The following is a 14,270-nucleotide window of genomic DNA, read 5'->3' on the forward strand; positions in this document are numbered from 1 at the left end:
CACATCATCAGAGAAATTCTACACCCTTGGGAGGCTTGGCCATAATTGCAGAGAAGCTAACATATAAATGAGGAAAGACGACATATAGAATGTGTTTTAGAACTTTGCAACACGAAGAGCATTGGATAGATTCTCACTTACCTCATAGGCCCAATCAATGTATTGGGTATTAGAACAAATAACTTGCACCAAGAAGAAGTATTGCTCAACAAAATTCAAAGCTTCTACCTCACCTTTCAATCTATGCAAGAGGACCATGATATCGACAATCTCAGGCTTGAGATTAGTCCCAAACAGAGTCTTAGGGACCTTACTCTTGATGCCTTGTGGCTTTTGGAACCATGATTGCATGATCTCCTTTCTCCAAATCATCTTCTTGGCGGAGAATTCAGAAACAGCTCCTCCGACTATTAAATCCGAAAATTCTTCCTGCTCTGGAACTTGAAGGCAATTCACCATAGTTTGCCTATCAATAGAGATCAATACTGTGTTATCTAGCAATATAATTTTCCTGGTGCCTGGGTTATAACGATTTATGCATTCGTAAATCAATTCAAGAGCCTGGACTGCAACTGGAAAATTGGCTGCTTCAACTAGCCCGCATCCTTGGAGCTTCTCAGTGATGGGATGGATTGGCTCCGATTTCACTCTTCTAAAAATATTGCATGTCAAAGAAACGGGGAGAGGTATCAATGAAATTCTGCAAAGAAGACTTGATTCCATTTAATCCGTCAAAACTTGCAAATCTAGTTGCCATTCCGTTCGTGGGTGAATTTCAAAATCTAGAAAAGCAGAGAATAGTAAATGCACAAAGGCTAGCTTTTCAAACAGAGGTTGTGCAAACTAACAAAATAACAATTTGAGCAAGCGTGATAATTTTTGCAATTGTTTATGTATCTCTCTATATAGGAGTTTCAATCCATCCGTTAATCTTTAGGATTCGCGCCACACGAATGAATTGAAGGAGAGGTCTGTTGAAACAATAAATGTGTGGTTTCAACGAATATCTCGATGTCTTTCCACTTTTTCGTTGGGCCAACGGTAATTTTCTATCTCTCATATTTACTTTCCCGTTTTCCACTAAGTTTTGGAAAGTTATAAACAGTACTCTGTAACAAAATATCCGCTAAAGCAAATTCTACTTAATAGATCTTTCCCGCAATGGTTAGATTATTTACATTATCATCTTGAGAGGTTTGGCACACGAAATATGGGTTTAATTTGCTCACCAACTTGGTTTTCTTTATAATCCGGAAAATCGCCCTCATGGGTTGAAAACCCGCAGAGGAGAAGACAATTTCCATTTCTCTGCCCAAGCTTGCCTTTTAACTTTACCTTTTGATTATGGTTTCCTTTGGGTTTGGAGATGTCCAAAAGTAGTGTGAAAAGTCATCAGGGACCCACCTTTGCTTCTTTTCCTTCAGAATTAGCTTTTTCGGGAAACTGACTTCATGGGTTGAAAACCCACCGAGGAGAAGTCAATTTCTAGTTTTCCGCCTAGAATGATTTTGAGAATTGTGACATACCCAGAATCTTTCCTGAGGTAGATAATTGTAAGAGGAAGATTAATTTATTGTAGGGTACCTTGTTATCTTCTTATTTCGACCTGCATTCATCATTTGCTGCTTTCCACGAAAAATCACCTTCATGGGTTGAAAACCTGCTAAGGAGAAGATGAAGTCTGGAATTCCGCAAACTTCTGTCCTCATGGAGAAAACGATGGATCCCAAGCAGATATAACTCTTGTAAATGATCTTTGCATGTTTTGTGAATCTCCATCAGATTTGGTACTAAGCTACCCACAAAACTCACAACACAAAGGAAGACCACCCAGCTATGAAATGTGGAGAAGGGGAAAATGAAAAATGCAATGAAGACTCTTCCCACCTAAGGGGATTTGGACTTAGACTTGAACACACCTAGGACTTTACTAGAACACAAAATTTCCACTTTGCAAATTGGTTGGTGAATGAAAAGTGGGGCAACAGCTGGCTTTGACTGGGGACTTGGGTAAGCTATACCCAAGCAAGGAACCCAAAATCTCTGGTTTCACAAAAACAAAAGGTGGCACGCAATAAAACTAAAGCAAAGAAAGCAAGGGAAACCTAAATAGGAAAACATAAACAGGAACTAAACATAACTATAGTACAGTACAGGAGTTACCTGTTTTCAATTTGAAATTTGATAAAGCTTTAGATCCTGACCATTATACGTCAGGGGTAGCATCTCACCATCTGGATATGCCAATTTGACCAAGTTGTTTTCAAACGACTGATGAATAGTGAATGGGCCTTTCCACAAGGTATCAAATTTCTTATGCATACCTTTTGGAGCTCTTCGCTTATCCCACAATAACACACTATCTCCTATGATGAATTTTTGCAGCCTCGCCCTTTTATCAAATAGGTTCTTGACACGCATCTAATGTTGTGTGATATGATATACGATTTCTTCCCTTTCCTCTTCGAGTTTGCTCAAGTACAGAATCCTCTTTTCTAAACCATCCCTATAGATATCATGTTCAATTACTGTTCTTAGTTTGTTCATAGCTAATTCCAAGGGTAATGGAAGATTGGCTTCAGTGCCATAGACCAATTCAAAAGGAGATATACCAATTGCCCTTTTAGGTGTCACCCTGTCTGCCCATAATGCCTTGTGAATTTTCTTGTGCCAAGTCTTCTGATTATCTGATACTAATTTCTTGACAACATTCATCAAATTTTTGTTACTGGATTCCGCTTGACCATTTCCTTGTGGGAAATAATCAGATGAATGGCTGACTGTGATACCATGCTTGAAACAAAAATTGGTGATCTCAACTAACGAGAAATACGCTGCATTGTCCATCACCAGTTTGATGGGGACACCGAATCTAACTATTATGTTTTCTTTAATGAATTCGCACACTACTTCGGAAGTAGTTTTCTTAGTTGCATTGGCTTCCACCCACTTAGTGAAATAATCAGCAACAGTTATAACATATTGGTGACCGGCACTGGATGCTGGGTTGATAGGCCCAATGAAATTGAGACCCCATTGTTGGAAAGGACCTTCAATGATGACAACTCTGAGAGGCAAAGCAGCTAACTGAGCTCGCCCAGCGAACATCGTACGTTTCTCGCATTTTGCCACCCAAGAGTAGGCATCCTTAAACATTCCCGGCCAGTAGTAACACTGTCTCAGTATTTTGAAAACTATGACTGAAGATGAGAAATGTCCACCATATGCTTTATCATGGAAGGTTCTCAACAACTTTTCTTGCTGTTGTTTGTCGATGCATCGGAGAAAAGTACCATCTATAGCCCTTTTAAACAATTTGTCATCCCAAATTATGTATTTAGCTGCTTTCAACTTGAGATCTCTTCTCTGTCTTGTTGTCATGCCTTCTGGACATTCTCTATATGTCAATAAGTAAGCAATATTCTCGAAACAAGAATCTTGCATGCCTACTGCTAATACTAACTGCTTTTCTCTTGGTTCCTATGTTTCTTCAACAATTCTATTTTCTACAATTGCTTTGCACAAGGCATTGCCTCTCACTAGCTTAGTAGGCTTGATTTCAATATCATACTCTTGCATTTTCACTATCCACCTCCCTCTAGCATCACACCCTACATCTTGTTGCCTCAACACACCTTTTACTGCTACATCTGGAACGTAGACCACAGAATGCGAGTGCAAGACGTAGAATCGAAAATTCTTCAATGCTTTGACTACTGCAAAGGCATGTTTCTCGATTTGTGAGTATTTCAACTCATGATTTTTTAGAGGTATGCTCATGAAAGCTATAGGGGCTTGTATTCTTTCTTTGTTGTCTTGCATCAGGATTGTTGATAAAGTGTGTTCAAAGGCATAACGGTAAATGATGAAATCCTGTTTATAATCCGGATGACATAATACTAGAGCGTTAGCAATGGCGGTCTTTATGTTCTTGAATGCTTGTTTTCCAGCCTCATTCCATTTAAAATTTGAATTCCCTTTCATCATATCTACAATACATTTAGTAGTTTCCGCAAAATCTGGGACGAATCATCTAAGGAAATTTACCTGTCCGAAGAGTGACTTAACTCCTGTTTTATTTACTGGCAGACTTAAACCATCGAATGGCCTCCACCTGTTCTGGGTTGATTCTGATACCTTCCTGGGAAACTATATGACCCAGAAGCTTTCCTTTTGTAACACAAAAAATGGATTTTTTTTAATTTAGGGAGATTCTGTGCTCCCAACACCTTTGTAATACCTTCTTCAAATCTTCGATATGATTCTTTCTTTTCTTTGAAAACACGGTGAGATCATCCAAGTATATAACAATAATCCGGTCTTTTAAATCAGCAAATGTTTTGCTCATACATCTTTGAAATGTGGCACTGGCATTAATGAGCCTGAAAGGCATTCTATGGTATGCAAACGTACCCCACGGAGTAGTGAAAGCCCTTTTGTGTTGGTCTTTCTCCTCTACTTCTATTTGATTGTACCCTGAGAAACCATCAAGCATGGACATCATTTCAACCCCAACTACTATTTGTAATAGGTAATCCATGTTGGGAAGAGCAAAATTGTCTTTCAAAGATACCTGGTTCAAATTCTGAAAGTCAACACAAATCCTTATTTCTCCATTCTTCTTTCTAACTAGCACTATATTGGCTACCCAGGTGGAATGATGAATGGGATAGATAATCCTTGCTTTTAACATCTTGTCTACCTCCCTGAATATAGCATCAGCTACTTTAGGATTATAATTCCTCTGTTTCTGTCGGAAGGGAATTGCATCAGGCTTTAGGGGAATTTGATGTTTTACCTTCCCACCCCTATAACTTTTCAAATCTTCGTAGCTCCAAGTGAATACATCTTGGTATTCTATGAAAAGTTGTCAAGCAACTTCTTTCTCTTCAGATGAACAACACTTTCCAATGTTAATCATTTTGGGACTATGATTGTCTCCTATATTAACTCCTTCGTACTCACCTGTAGTAGGACCATTTTCCATTCTCTTTCGCTTGATGTAAGCATCGTGTATATTAAACAGTCTTTCCAAATATACAAAGTATGGGGGAATAATATTACCTCGCAATTGGACTTCATCAGCTTGATCTTCTCTTTGCTCGGGTTTGAGGTCTCCATGGTTGTCTTCCTTTGATGAGTGTTTGCAGTAGCTTTGTCATTTTCTACGAACAATTGCAAAGACTTACCAGGATTCTATATTGTCTAGAATAGAGGCTCGATACACAATCTCAATCTGGTATTTCTTATCTTTGAATTCAGGATGAGGTAGCAACAAGGAAGCGGAAACAACTGAGTTAGCTTTGGTGTTCATCTCCCTTGGTACTACTTCAATAGCAAAAGCATCCAAGCCTTCTATTTCGTCCCAAACTCTAATTCTATAGTTTTTCAACTTGTGGTTCTTCGCAGAGTATTGTCCTTTAATTTGTCTCATAATAAGTTCTGCATCACCTCAAGCTTTCAGGATCTTTACTCCTTTTTCCTTTGTGGCAATTATTCCAAGAAGTAAGGCTTCATACTCTATAGTGCTATTAGTGTTTGCAAATTCCAATTTGAAAGCCATGGGTTCAGGTTCTCCTTCGAGAGGTATTAACACTACACCTGCGCCAGATCCTGAAGAGGAACAACTTCCTTCAAATTCTAATGTCCATATAGACAAAGATTCCTTTTCTTCAACGGGGATTATTGGTTCTAGATTTTTTATTCCTTGTCCATTCAGGGTGTCTTCAGTGAACATGTAATTGCCAAATTCTAATTCTTGATAGAGGACCTGTGCTTTAGGGTCTTCTGACTTTAAGACAGTTAATTTCGCCTTTACCTCAAGTGCCAACTTAACTCTCTTGCTCCCTATGGGAATCATTGCTTGAGACCAGTGGATTTTTATTTCTCCTCCTAAATCTCAGCAAAAACTCCTAGTTAAGAGAAGACCATAGCTTGCCAAAATATCCACAAACAGGATGGTCAATAATAGTTTCTTTTCTGATGAGAAGCTAAGGCTACTTGAGCATCTTTGATTTGTCCAAGCAAGGGGACTTGTCTGGCATTCATAAAGTAACACCTTCCATGAACTTTAGTAAGAGTGAGACCCACGGCTTTAGCTACGGAATAAGGCATCACATTGTCTGATGTACCTAAATCTATTATGCAATTGCACAATTTGCATCCGTTAATATACAGTGAAATGTAGAATGGGTCGGGTTTCTGCCTGGGAGAAGTTGCTAGGACAGCGGAATCCTCTTGGTTAAACAAGTTAGATGTCAAAGTTTCATCCCCTTCTTCAATGGTCACATTATGATTCAAATCTGAAGCATTCCCTTTACAATGATCTACCAATCTTTTCAACTCAGAGGGATGAGATTTCAAATAATCTATAGAGGAGATTTGAATTTTTGACTCTTCACAGAATTGGATGAAATCAAAAGGGGTCTTGTCCTTACCTGTTTGAGACGTTGATGCTCCCTGATCAATGTGAATATTATTGATGAAGAGTTGGGGTCATTTCCAATAACATGACTAGAGCATGACTACTTGAGTTTTTGACCTTGGATTAGTACTATGTATGAAGTTCCATCAATAGTCACATAGCATTCACCCTTTGGCTCAAAATCGGATTCATATTCCAAGAATAAGTTTCTAGAGTCGCCATTTGAGTATGAATCTGACTCAGGGCAGGGGTTTGTGGTGCTTAGCTCATTAGTGGATAACAATTGCATCATACGAGCAGTTTCCAGGCAGCTTTCACTATCATGATTTGTTGTCAAATGAAACACATACATGTTTCCTTTCTGCGGTGCCGCTTCAATTGCCAATCTTGGTTGTGACCCTATAAGTTGTGAAAACTTTCCATCATTATTTCTTCCTAGCGGGTTTTGATAGTTTCGCTGGTAAGATTTATTTAAACCGGGTAATTGTCTCTTCACTGCCACCAGTTTATTTGATAACTTTTGAATCAATTTGTCATATGAGGTGGTATGGCTGGAACTTCCCTTGGTTTGGAGTTCCCTTTTCCACTTCCCGGCAGAGATCAAGTCATCTTCAAACTCGACCACTTTCTTTTGTGCATCTACTAAATCTGTGGGATGAGACCTTCTTAGGTCATAATTGATATCTAGTGGCATTGCACTTATAAAGAATGTTTTCAAATTGCCAGCAGTAGGTCTATCAGCTGTCGAGATCCGGCTAGTGATCTTATTAGAAGTCACAACGAAGTCCCTCATACTCATGGTGAGTTGTTTTTTAATGGATGCCAACTGTGTTAACAAGACATGTTCATCTTCTACAATCTTGAACCTAGTTTCGAAGGCTGTCCTCATGGTATCCCAACTAGTAACTGAGCCATCATCAAGATGATAAAACCAATCTGCTGTATTTTCTATCAAAGTTTCGACAAATAGCCTTACAACTACGTCCTCATGAGCAACTCCTAGGATGTGAGTCACTACGAAAAGGCCTTGATATGTTCATCTATCGTAACCTTCCCATCACCTGAAAAATTTAGGGATATTCTTCCTTGAACTAGATGGGAGTGGGTGATAACTTGTCAATGCCAACAGACTTGTTGCTGCAGCCCAAGGAGCAGCCATAATTTTTCTAGCAAGGTATGGCGAAAAATTAACAATAGGAGGAGCAGTCACTCCGTGCAAGGCCAATACCTAACAGGTAGTATGTGAAGAGCTTTGGTTTCTAATAGGTGAAGGTGGTCTACTTCAACTTTTCTTATCACCTTTCCGCTTAGGAATATCTAGGATGGGTAAACCGAGTTCTGTAAGCTTTTCAAAAACAAGGTCTTGCCCACCTTGTTCTTTGGTACTTCTAAGGAACCTTGTTTGTTCTAGGATGCTAGTTTAATTTTGTCTCTAAGCTTCATGCGCTAACCGTCTTTCTACTCCTCAGATTTCTCTCCTCTAAACAGCCCTTTCTAATGCTTCTGCTCTAGATTCTTCTTCCAATATTCGACTAGCGTTCCTGTAATGCTCAATGTTCCTCCTATTTCTCCAAACAAATGATTAAGGGATGAGATTATGTCTTCTTGGTCATCTTGGAAACCAAGGTTAGGTTGAAGCACTGGGACTATATTCTCATGAGGTAGTACCATTTTCCCTCATGTTATAAGGTGAATTAGTCAAGCAACTATTTGTCTTCTCCCCAACGGAGTCACCAAAAATTTGTTGGTAAACAAATTTTTTTTTTCTGATTTTATCTCTTCAACGCCCTAACTTGTGAACAACTCCCAATCTGTAAAACGTCTCTTGCATATCCGTTTGGGTCAAACATAGGTCTCAAGACCTCATACATTTCCAGCTTGTACTTCATCTCAAATACTTTAAGCATGTCCTTTGCATCAGAACGGGATTCGCAATTGAAAACTCCCACCTTCATAGGAAACTCGTAGCCTTTCTTCTTTAAGCTCCCGCTCAGCATGTTCACCTGAATCGCCTGCATCATGATCTCGATCAACACAATCATGTCACTCGGGTACCTTGGTAACTTCAAAGGGAACCCGTCAAAAGCTACAAGACAAAAATACAAAAAATGATGAGAACTAGATGGAAAAGCTTCCAAATTGACTGGTAGCCGTGATAGCTTCCGAGCTAAATCTCCTTTCTAGACACCCTTGAAGTTCCCTGCAAATTCTCATAGTAAATGCATCATTAACTCTTATATGCTCCGCATAACTATTCTCTAATTGTAAACAAGGGTAGAACTCATAAGACTTCACATCATCAGGAAAATTCTCCACCCTTGAGAGGCTTGGCCATAATTGCAGAGAGGCTAACATATAAATGAGGAAAGGAGACATAGAATGTATTGTAGAACTTTGCAGCATGAAGAGCATTGGACAGATTCTTGCTTACCTCGTAGGCCCAATCAATGTATTGGGTATCAGAACCATAGTTCTGAAAATTGCCCAAAAATTGCCAGAATCGCCGATTTTGCAAGTCAATTCAACCAAGCTAAGTTTTTGTGAATCATGAATCGTAATCGGCAATTTTTTGGCATGAATTGCCGATTCAGGCGATTCATGCCAAAAATTGCCTAAATCTGCCTCGTAAATCAGCCATGGCAGCCTATAAAATTGCATTGAGTATTTTTTAAAAAAATACATATTTTTATTCTTTTCTTTTTAGCCTTTCCTCTTTGTTTTAACCCTAAAGGGCCTTATAATTGTTAAGCATGAGTAGAAAAGAGGAAAAGTGAGAGAGAAGAAGAGAAAAGAAAAACCACAGGTTTCCAACCAGCAAGAAGGAAGAGGACCAAATAGATCAGAAGTCCATTTAGGGAGGCCATAAATTGCATTGGGAGCATTAAGGAGTCAATATCAACACTCCTCAACTCATTTGCAAGAGGTAAGTGCTATTTTTTTTTGCATGTTAGTGTATTATGCATTTTTTGTTAAATTTTTTTAGTTTTCATTTGCAAATCTTGAATGTTTTTTAGTTTTACTAAATTGCAAACTAGGGTTTGTTGTTTTGTAGCTTTTGTTTATTAGTTTCAAATTTTGATATTTTACATGAATTTTTTTATTGCAGCAGCCTTTTGCTTTCATTTTCCGCAATGGGTAAAAAAGATGAATGTTGGAAATATAACAAAGAGTTTCCTGGAAGAACCAAATTTCAAACAAAATGAATATTTTGTAAAGAAAAAATAAATTCTGGAGATATTTATATATTGAAATACCACATTGCTGCTATACCTGGACTGATGTTACAATTTGCACTCAACAAACTACTGAGGCAAAACGCACTTGTTTAGTGGCATTAGAAAAAATTGAACAAGACAAATTGAATAAGAAAATGCAACTTGAAGGGTCAAGAGGTATTGGATCCCATGCTCCCGTAGCCGCATCTACATCTGCATCAGCTTCCGCATCCATAGGTTGTGTTGGAGAGGGTTCTTCAAAGCCTCCTTTTTGTCCTAGTTCTAGTGCTCATGCGAGTGCTAGTGCTAGTCGGTCTTATACTGAAACTAAGTCCAACTCCAACCTATTGCAGCCTAGAGTGCGGAAAAACAAAATAGATAGTTACTTTGTGCCCCACACTACTCCTTGCTCCCAACCCATGCTTAAGGGCATGGTTTTGAACAAGGAGATTCATGATGCTGCCAAAAAAATTTGGTATTTTTGCAACATTCCATTTGTTGCAGCCAAGTAATTGATTCTTTTTTCTTTATTTTCTTTAAGGTTAAACTTAGAAGTAAAAGTAAAACTTTAATTATATCTACTTGTTTTATGATTCATTGACTAATCATAGATTCGCTTTACAAGCTTACATAATGATTTGAGTATTTGACATCTAAATTTTTAATCATTATCTATTTGTGATAGGGCTCCTTATTGGCAAAACACGATAGATGCAGTTGCTATTTGTGGTCTGGGGTTTAAAGCCCCAACTGAGTCTGAGTTGAGTGGATACCTCTTGGATGATATGGTAGAGGATATGAGGGTTGAGCTTGAGGAGAACTAAAAAGATTGGATCGAAAAGGGTTGCACCATCATGACTAATGGTTGGACAGATAGGAGGAATAGAACACTACTCAATTTTCTTGTATCCTATGGAGGTGATTGATCATTCTACTTTCCTAAATACATAATTGTGAATCGTGATTGACTATTTCAAATTTTGATTTGTTGATTGCTAATTTGTTAATGATCCATTATAATTCGTTGTTTTGTAGGATATACCATGTTTCTCAAATCCATTGATGCTTCCGCTCATGTAAAAAACGCCACATAGTTATGTGAGGTTATTGAGGAAGTCATAGCAAAGGTGGGGGAACAACATGTGGTGCAAGTGGTGACAGATAATGCAACAAGTTATGTTGCTGCAGGTAAACTTTGAACTTTTCAAGTTTTGAAAATAAATTTATTTGAATTTTGAACTTTTTCTAATTCTAAGTTTCCTAAGTTCTAACATGTTTGAAATTTGAATTTCTAATTAACTTAAAATTGTTGTAGGTAAACTTTTGATGGAGAGGCACCCCACCATATTTTGGTCCCCTTGTGCGGCACACTGCATTGACCTCATGTTGGAGGAAATTGGCAAGCTTGAGTGGGTCAAGTCATGTATCGAAAGGGCAAAAAATATATGCAAGTTTATTTATAATCATTCATTTGTCCTTAGCACAATGAGGAAGTACACAAGAGGCGAGAAGTTAGCTCGTCCAGGCATCACGAGGTTTGCCTCGAATTTCATCACACTGTAGTCCTTGTTAACATCAAGGGACAATTTGAGGAGCTTGTTTGTTGGGTGGGAGTGGATTTCATCTTTCTATGCTGCGACCACTGCAAGGGTAGATGTGGTGGATTGCATATTTGATGATGATGGTTTTTGGAAACCTGCTAGAGAAATCCTTAAGGTAAATTTATTGCAATTTAACATTTAGTATTTTACAGTTTACTATTTAGCATTTAATATTTAATATTTAATTGTTTAATGATTTAGTTTTACTTTAAGTTATATTATTTTATATTTAAGTTTTGACTCAAATTTTCATTTTACTTTATATGTAGGTCACTGAGCCCCTTGTATCTCTCCTACGAACTGCTGATGGGGAAAAGCCCTCTATGGGCTACATATATGAGGGCATGGATAGCCATTAGAGCCCAGTATGCAGGAGTGCAGAAGAAGTATGCCCCTATTTGGGATATTATTGATAGGAGATGGCAGAATCAGCTCCACCGACCCATCCATGCAGCAGCTTACTTTTTGAATCTAGCATTTCGTTTCCGTCCTGACTTCAAGGCAGATGAGGAGGTTCTCACCGGCTTATATATAGTGATCCAAAAGTTGAGTAGTGATGAGGATAGTGTAGCTGCAATCATTGAGCTCGACAAGTTCAATAATAAAGAAGGACCACTTTTCTTTGGCAGGATGGCCATAGATGCTCGGGCAACAATACAACTAGGTAAAAATTAAAATATATATTCAATGTTCATGAATCTAAACTTAAAGTTTATGACTTATAAGTTGTGCATTTTAAATTTTAATTGTTGATTATGTAATTTTAGAGTTGTAAATGAGACTAATTGTTTTTGTTTTCCCTTATTTTAGATAGATGGTGGCAAATGTTTAGGGCCACAACCCCAAAACTTCAAAAAATTGTCATCTGTATTCTAAGTCAGCCAAGCAGCGCTTCTGGATGTGAGCACAGTTGGTCCATGTTCGAGCACATCCACTCAAAAAGGAGAAATAGGTTGACTGTGCAGAGGTTGAATGATCTTGTCTTTGTTCATTACAACCTTCGTCTTAGAATCAGACAGATTTTGGGCGCTGATTCCTCTCCAATCATTCTGGAGGAGATTGATCCAGAATCAGAGTGGCTCACAGAGGTTGTGGATCCAATCTTCACTAAGGAAGACCGTGCGTGGGTTGACCAGGTGGATATAGAGGCTGAGGCTGTGGCCATGGTAGAGGAGGCAGCTAGAGCACGTTCAGGCACTGGTAGATGCACACACACACGCACAGACACAGGCCCTAGCGATGTTGTTCGTAAGCCCATCTTACATGCGAGGGATATGGCTCGGTGGTCCTCTAGGACCTACCTTAGACGCCTTTCTAGTAGGCAAACTGGATACTCAGAGGCTGAGGCTAAGGCTGCGGTCGAGCTTGAGGATGATGATGAGGCTTGAGTTGGAGCCTTCTTTTTATTTTGTTTATAGATATTGATACTGAATCACTGATAGACATACGTTTCAAACTTTCATGGATCTTCATCTTAAACTCTTACACACATTTATGATTTGATGTCTTATGGATCTTCATCTTACATACATTCTATGATTTGAATCATTATGATCATTTGATTTCTGTTTACTTCAGCTAGCCTACAATTTTCATTTTACATAACATAGTTACGTATGTGATGGATTTTATGTTCCATGTTTATGTATGTTAAGTTTTAACTTCTATTTGATGATGTTATAGTGTGTTTAAGTTATATTCACTAAAGGTTGCATGAAATAAGTTTTAAATTGTTAAAATCTCTAAATTTAAAGGGTTTTTTCAAATTTGCGGATTCATGGCCGATTCACAATTTGATTTGGCCTTGCCAATTCCGATTCTTGTTACTTTGATTAGAACAAATAACTTGCACCAAGAAGAAGTATTGCTCAACAAAATTCAAAGCTTCTACCTCACCTTTCAATCTGTGCAAGAGGACCATGATGTCAACAATCTCAGGCTTGAGATTAGTCCCAAACAAAGTCTTAGGGACCTTACTATTGGCACCTCATGGCTTTTGGAACCATGATTAATTGATCTCCTTTCTCCAAATCATCTTCTTGGCAGAGAATTTAGAAACGACTCCTCCAACTGTTACATCTGAAAATTCTTCCTGCTTTGGAACTTGAAGGCAATTCACCACAATGTGCCTATCAATAGAGATCAATACTATATTATCTGGCAATATAATTTGCCTAGTGTTTGGGTTATAATGATTTATGCATTCGTAAGTCAATTCAGGAGCCTGGATTGCAACTAGAAAACCAGCTGCTTCAACTAGCATGCATCCTCGGAGCTTCTCGATGATAAGATGGATTGGCTCTGACTTCACTCTCTTTTGAAAATCTAGCATGTCAAAGAAAAGAAGAGAGGCATCAATGAAACTCTACAGAGAAGACTTGATTCCATTTAATCTGTCGAAACCCACGAATCTAGTTGCCATTTCGTTCATGGGTGAATTTCAAAATCTATAAAAGCAGAGAATAGTAAATGCACAAAGGCTAGCTTCGCATACAGAGGTTTTGCAAATTAACAGAATAACAGTTTGAGCAAGAGCGGTAATTTTTGCAACTGGTCATGTATCTCTCTATATAGGAGTTTCAATCCATCCGTTAATCTTTAGGATTCGCGCCACATGAATGAATTGAAGGATAGGTCCGTTGAAACAGTAAATGCATGGTTTCAACGAATATCTCTATGTCTTTTCACTTTTTCGTTGGCCCAACGGTAATTTTCTATCTCTCATATTTGCTTTCCCGTTTTTCCACTAAGTTTTAGAAAGTTATAAACAGAGTACTCCGTAACAAAATACCCGCTAAAGCGAATTCTGCTTAATAGATCTTTCTCGCAATGGTTAGATTATTTCCATTATCATCTTGAGAGGTTTGGCACACGAAATATGGGTTTAATCCACTCACGAACTTGATTTTCTTTAAAATCTAGAAAATTGTTCTCATGGGTTGAAAACCCGCGAAGGAGAAGACAATTTTCATTTCTCCGCCCAAGCTTGCCTTTTAACTTTACCTTTTGATTATGGTTTCCTTTGGGTTT

At 38.3% G+C, this 14,270-nt stretch overlaps 2 protein-coding genes across 2 annotated transcripts in view; one reads left to right on the forward strand and one right to left on the reverse strand.

Moving 5' to 3' along the window:
- The window catches only part of LOC149543457 (uncharacterized), a 46,108-nt gene that overhangs the window by 11,719 nt on the left and 20,119 nt on the right, over nucleotides 1–14,270 (reverse strand). The gene's annotated exons all lie outside the window — the stretch shown is intronic.
- On the forward strand, nucleotides 11,233–11,915 carry LOC149543458 (uncharacterized). Its single transcript, XM_089796540.1, has 2 exons — nucleotides 11,233–11,355; nucleotides 11,510–11,915. Exons 1-2 carry the CDS (start codon nucleotides 11,294–11,296, stop codon nucleotides 11,913–11,915), a joined length of 468 nt encoding a protein of 155 aa, XP_089652666.1. The 5' UTR covers nucleotides 11,233–11,293.

The sequence above is a fragment of the Cupressus sempervirens genome, chromosome 8 (assembly GCF_028749045.1).
Source record: "Cupressus sempervirens isolate cs-2001-9-10 chromosome 8, ASM2874904v1, whole genome shotgun sequence".
Lineage (NCBI taxonomy): Eukaryota > Viridiplantae > Streptophyta > Pinopsida > Cupressales > Cupressaceae > Cupressus > Cupressus sempervirens.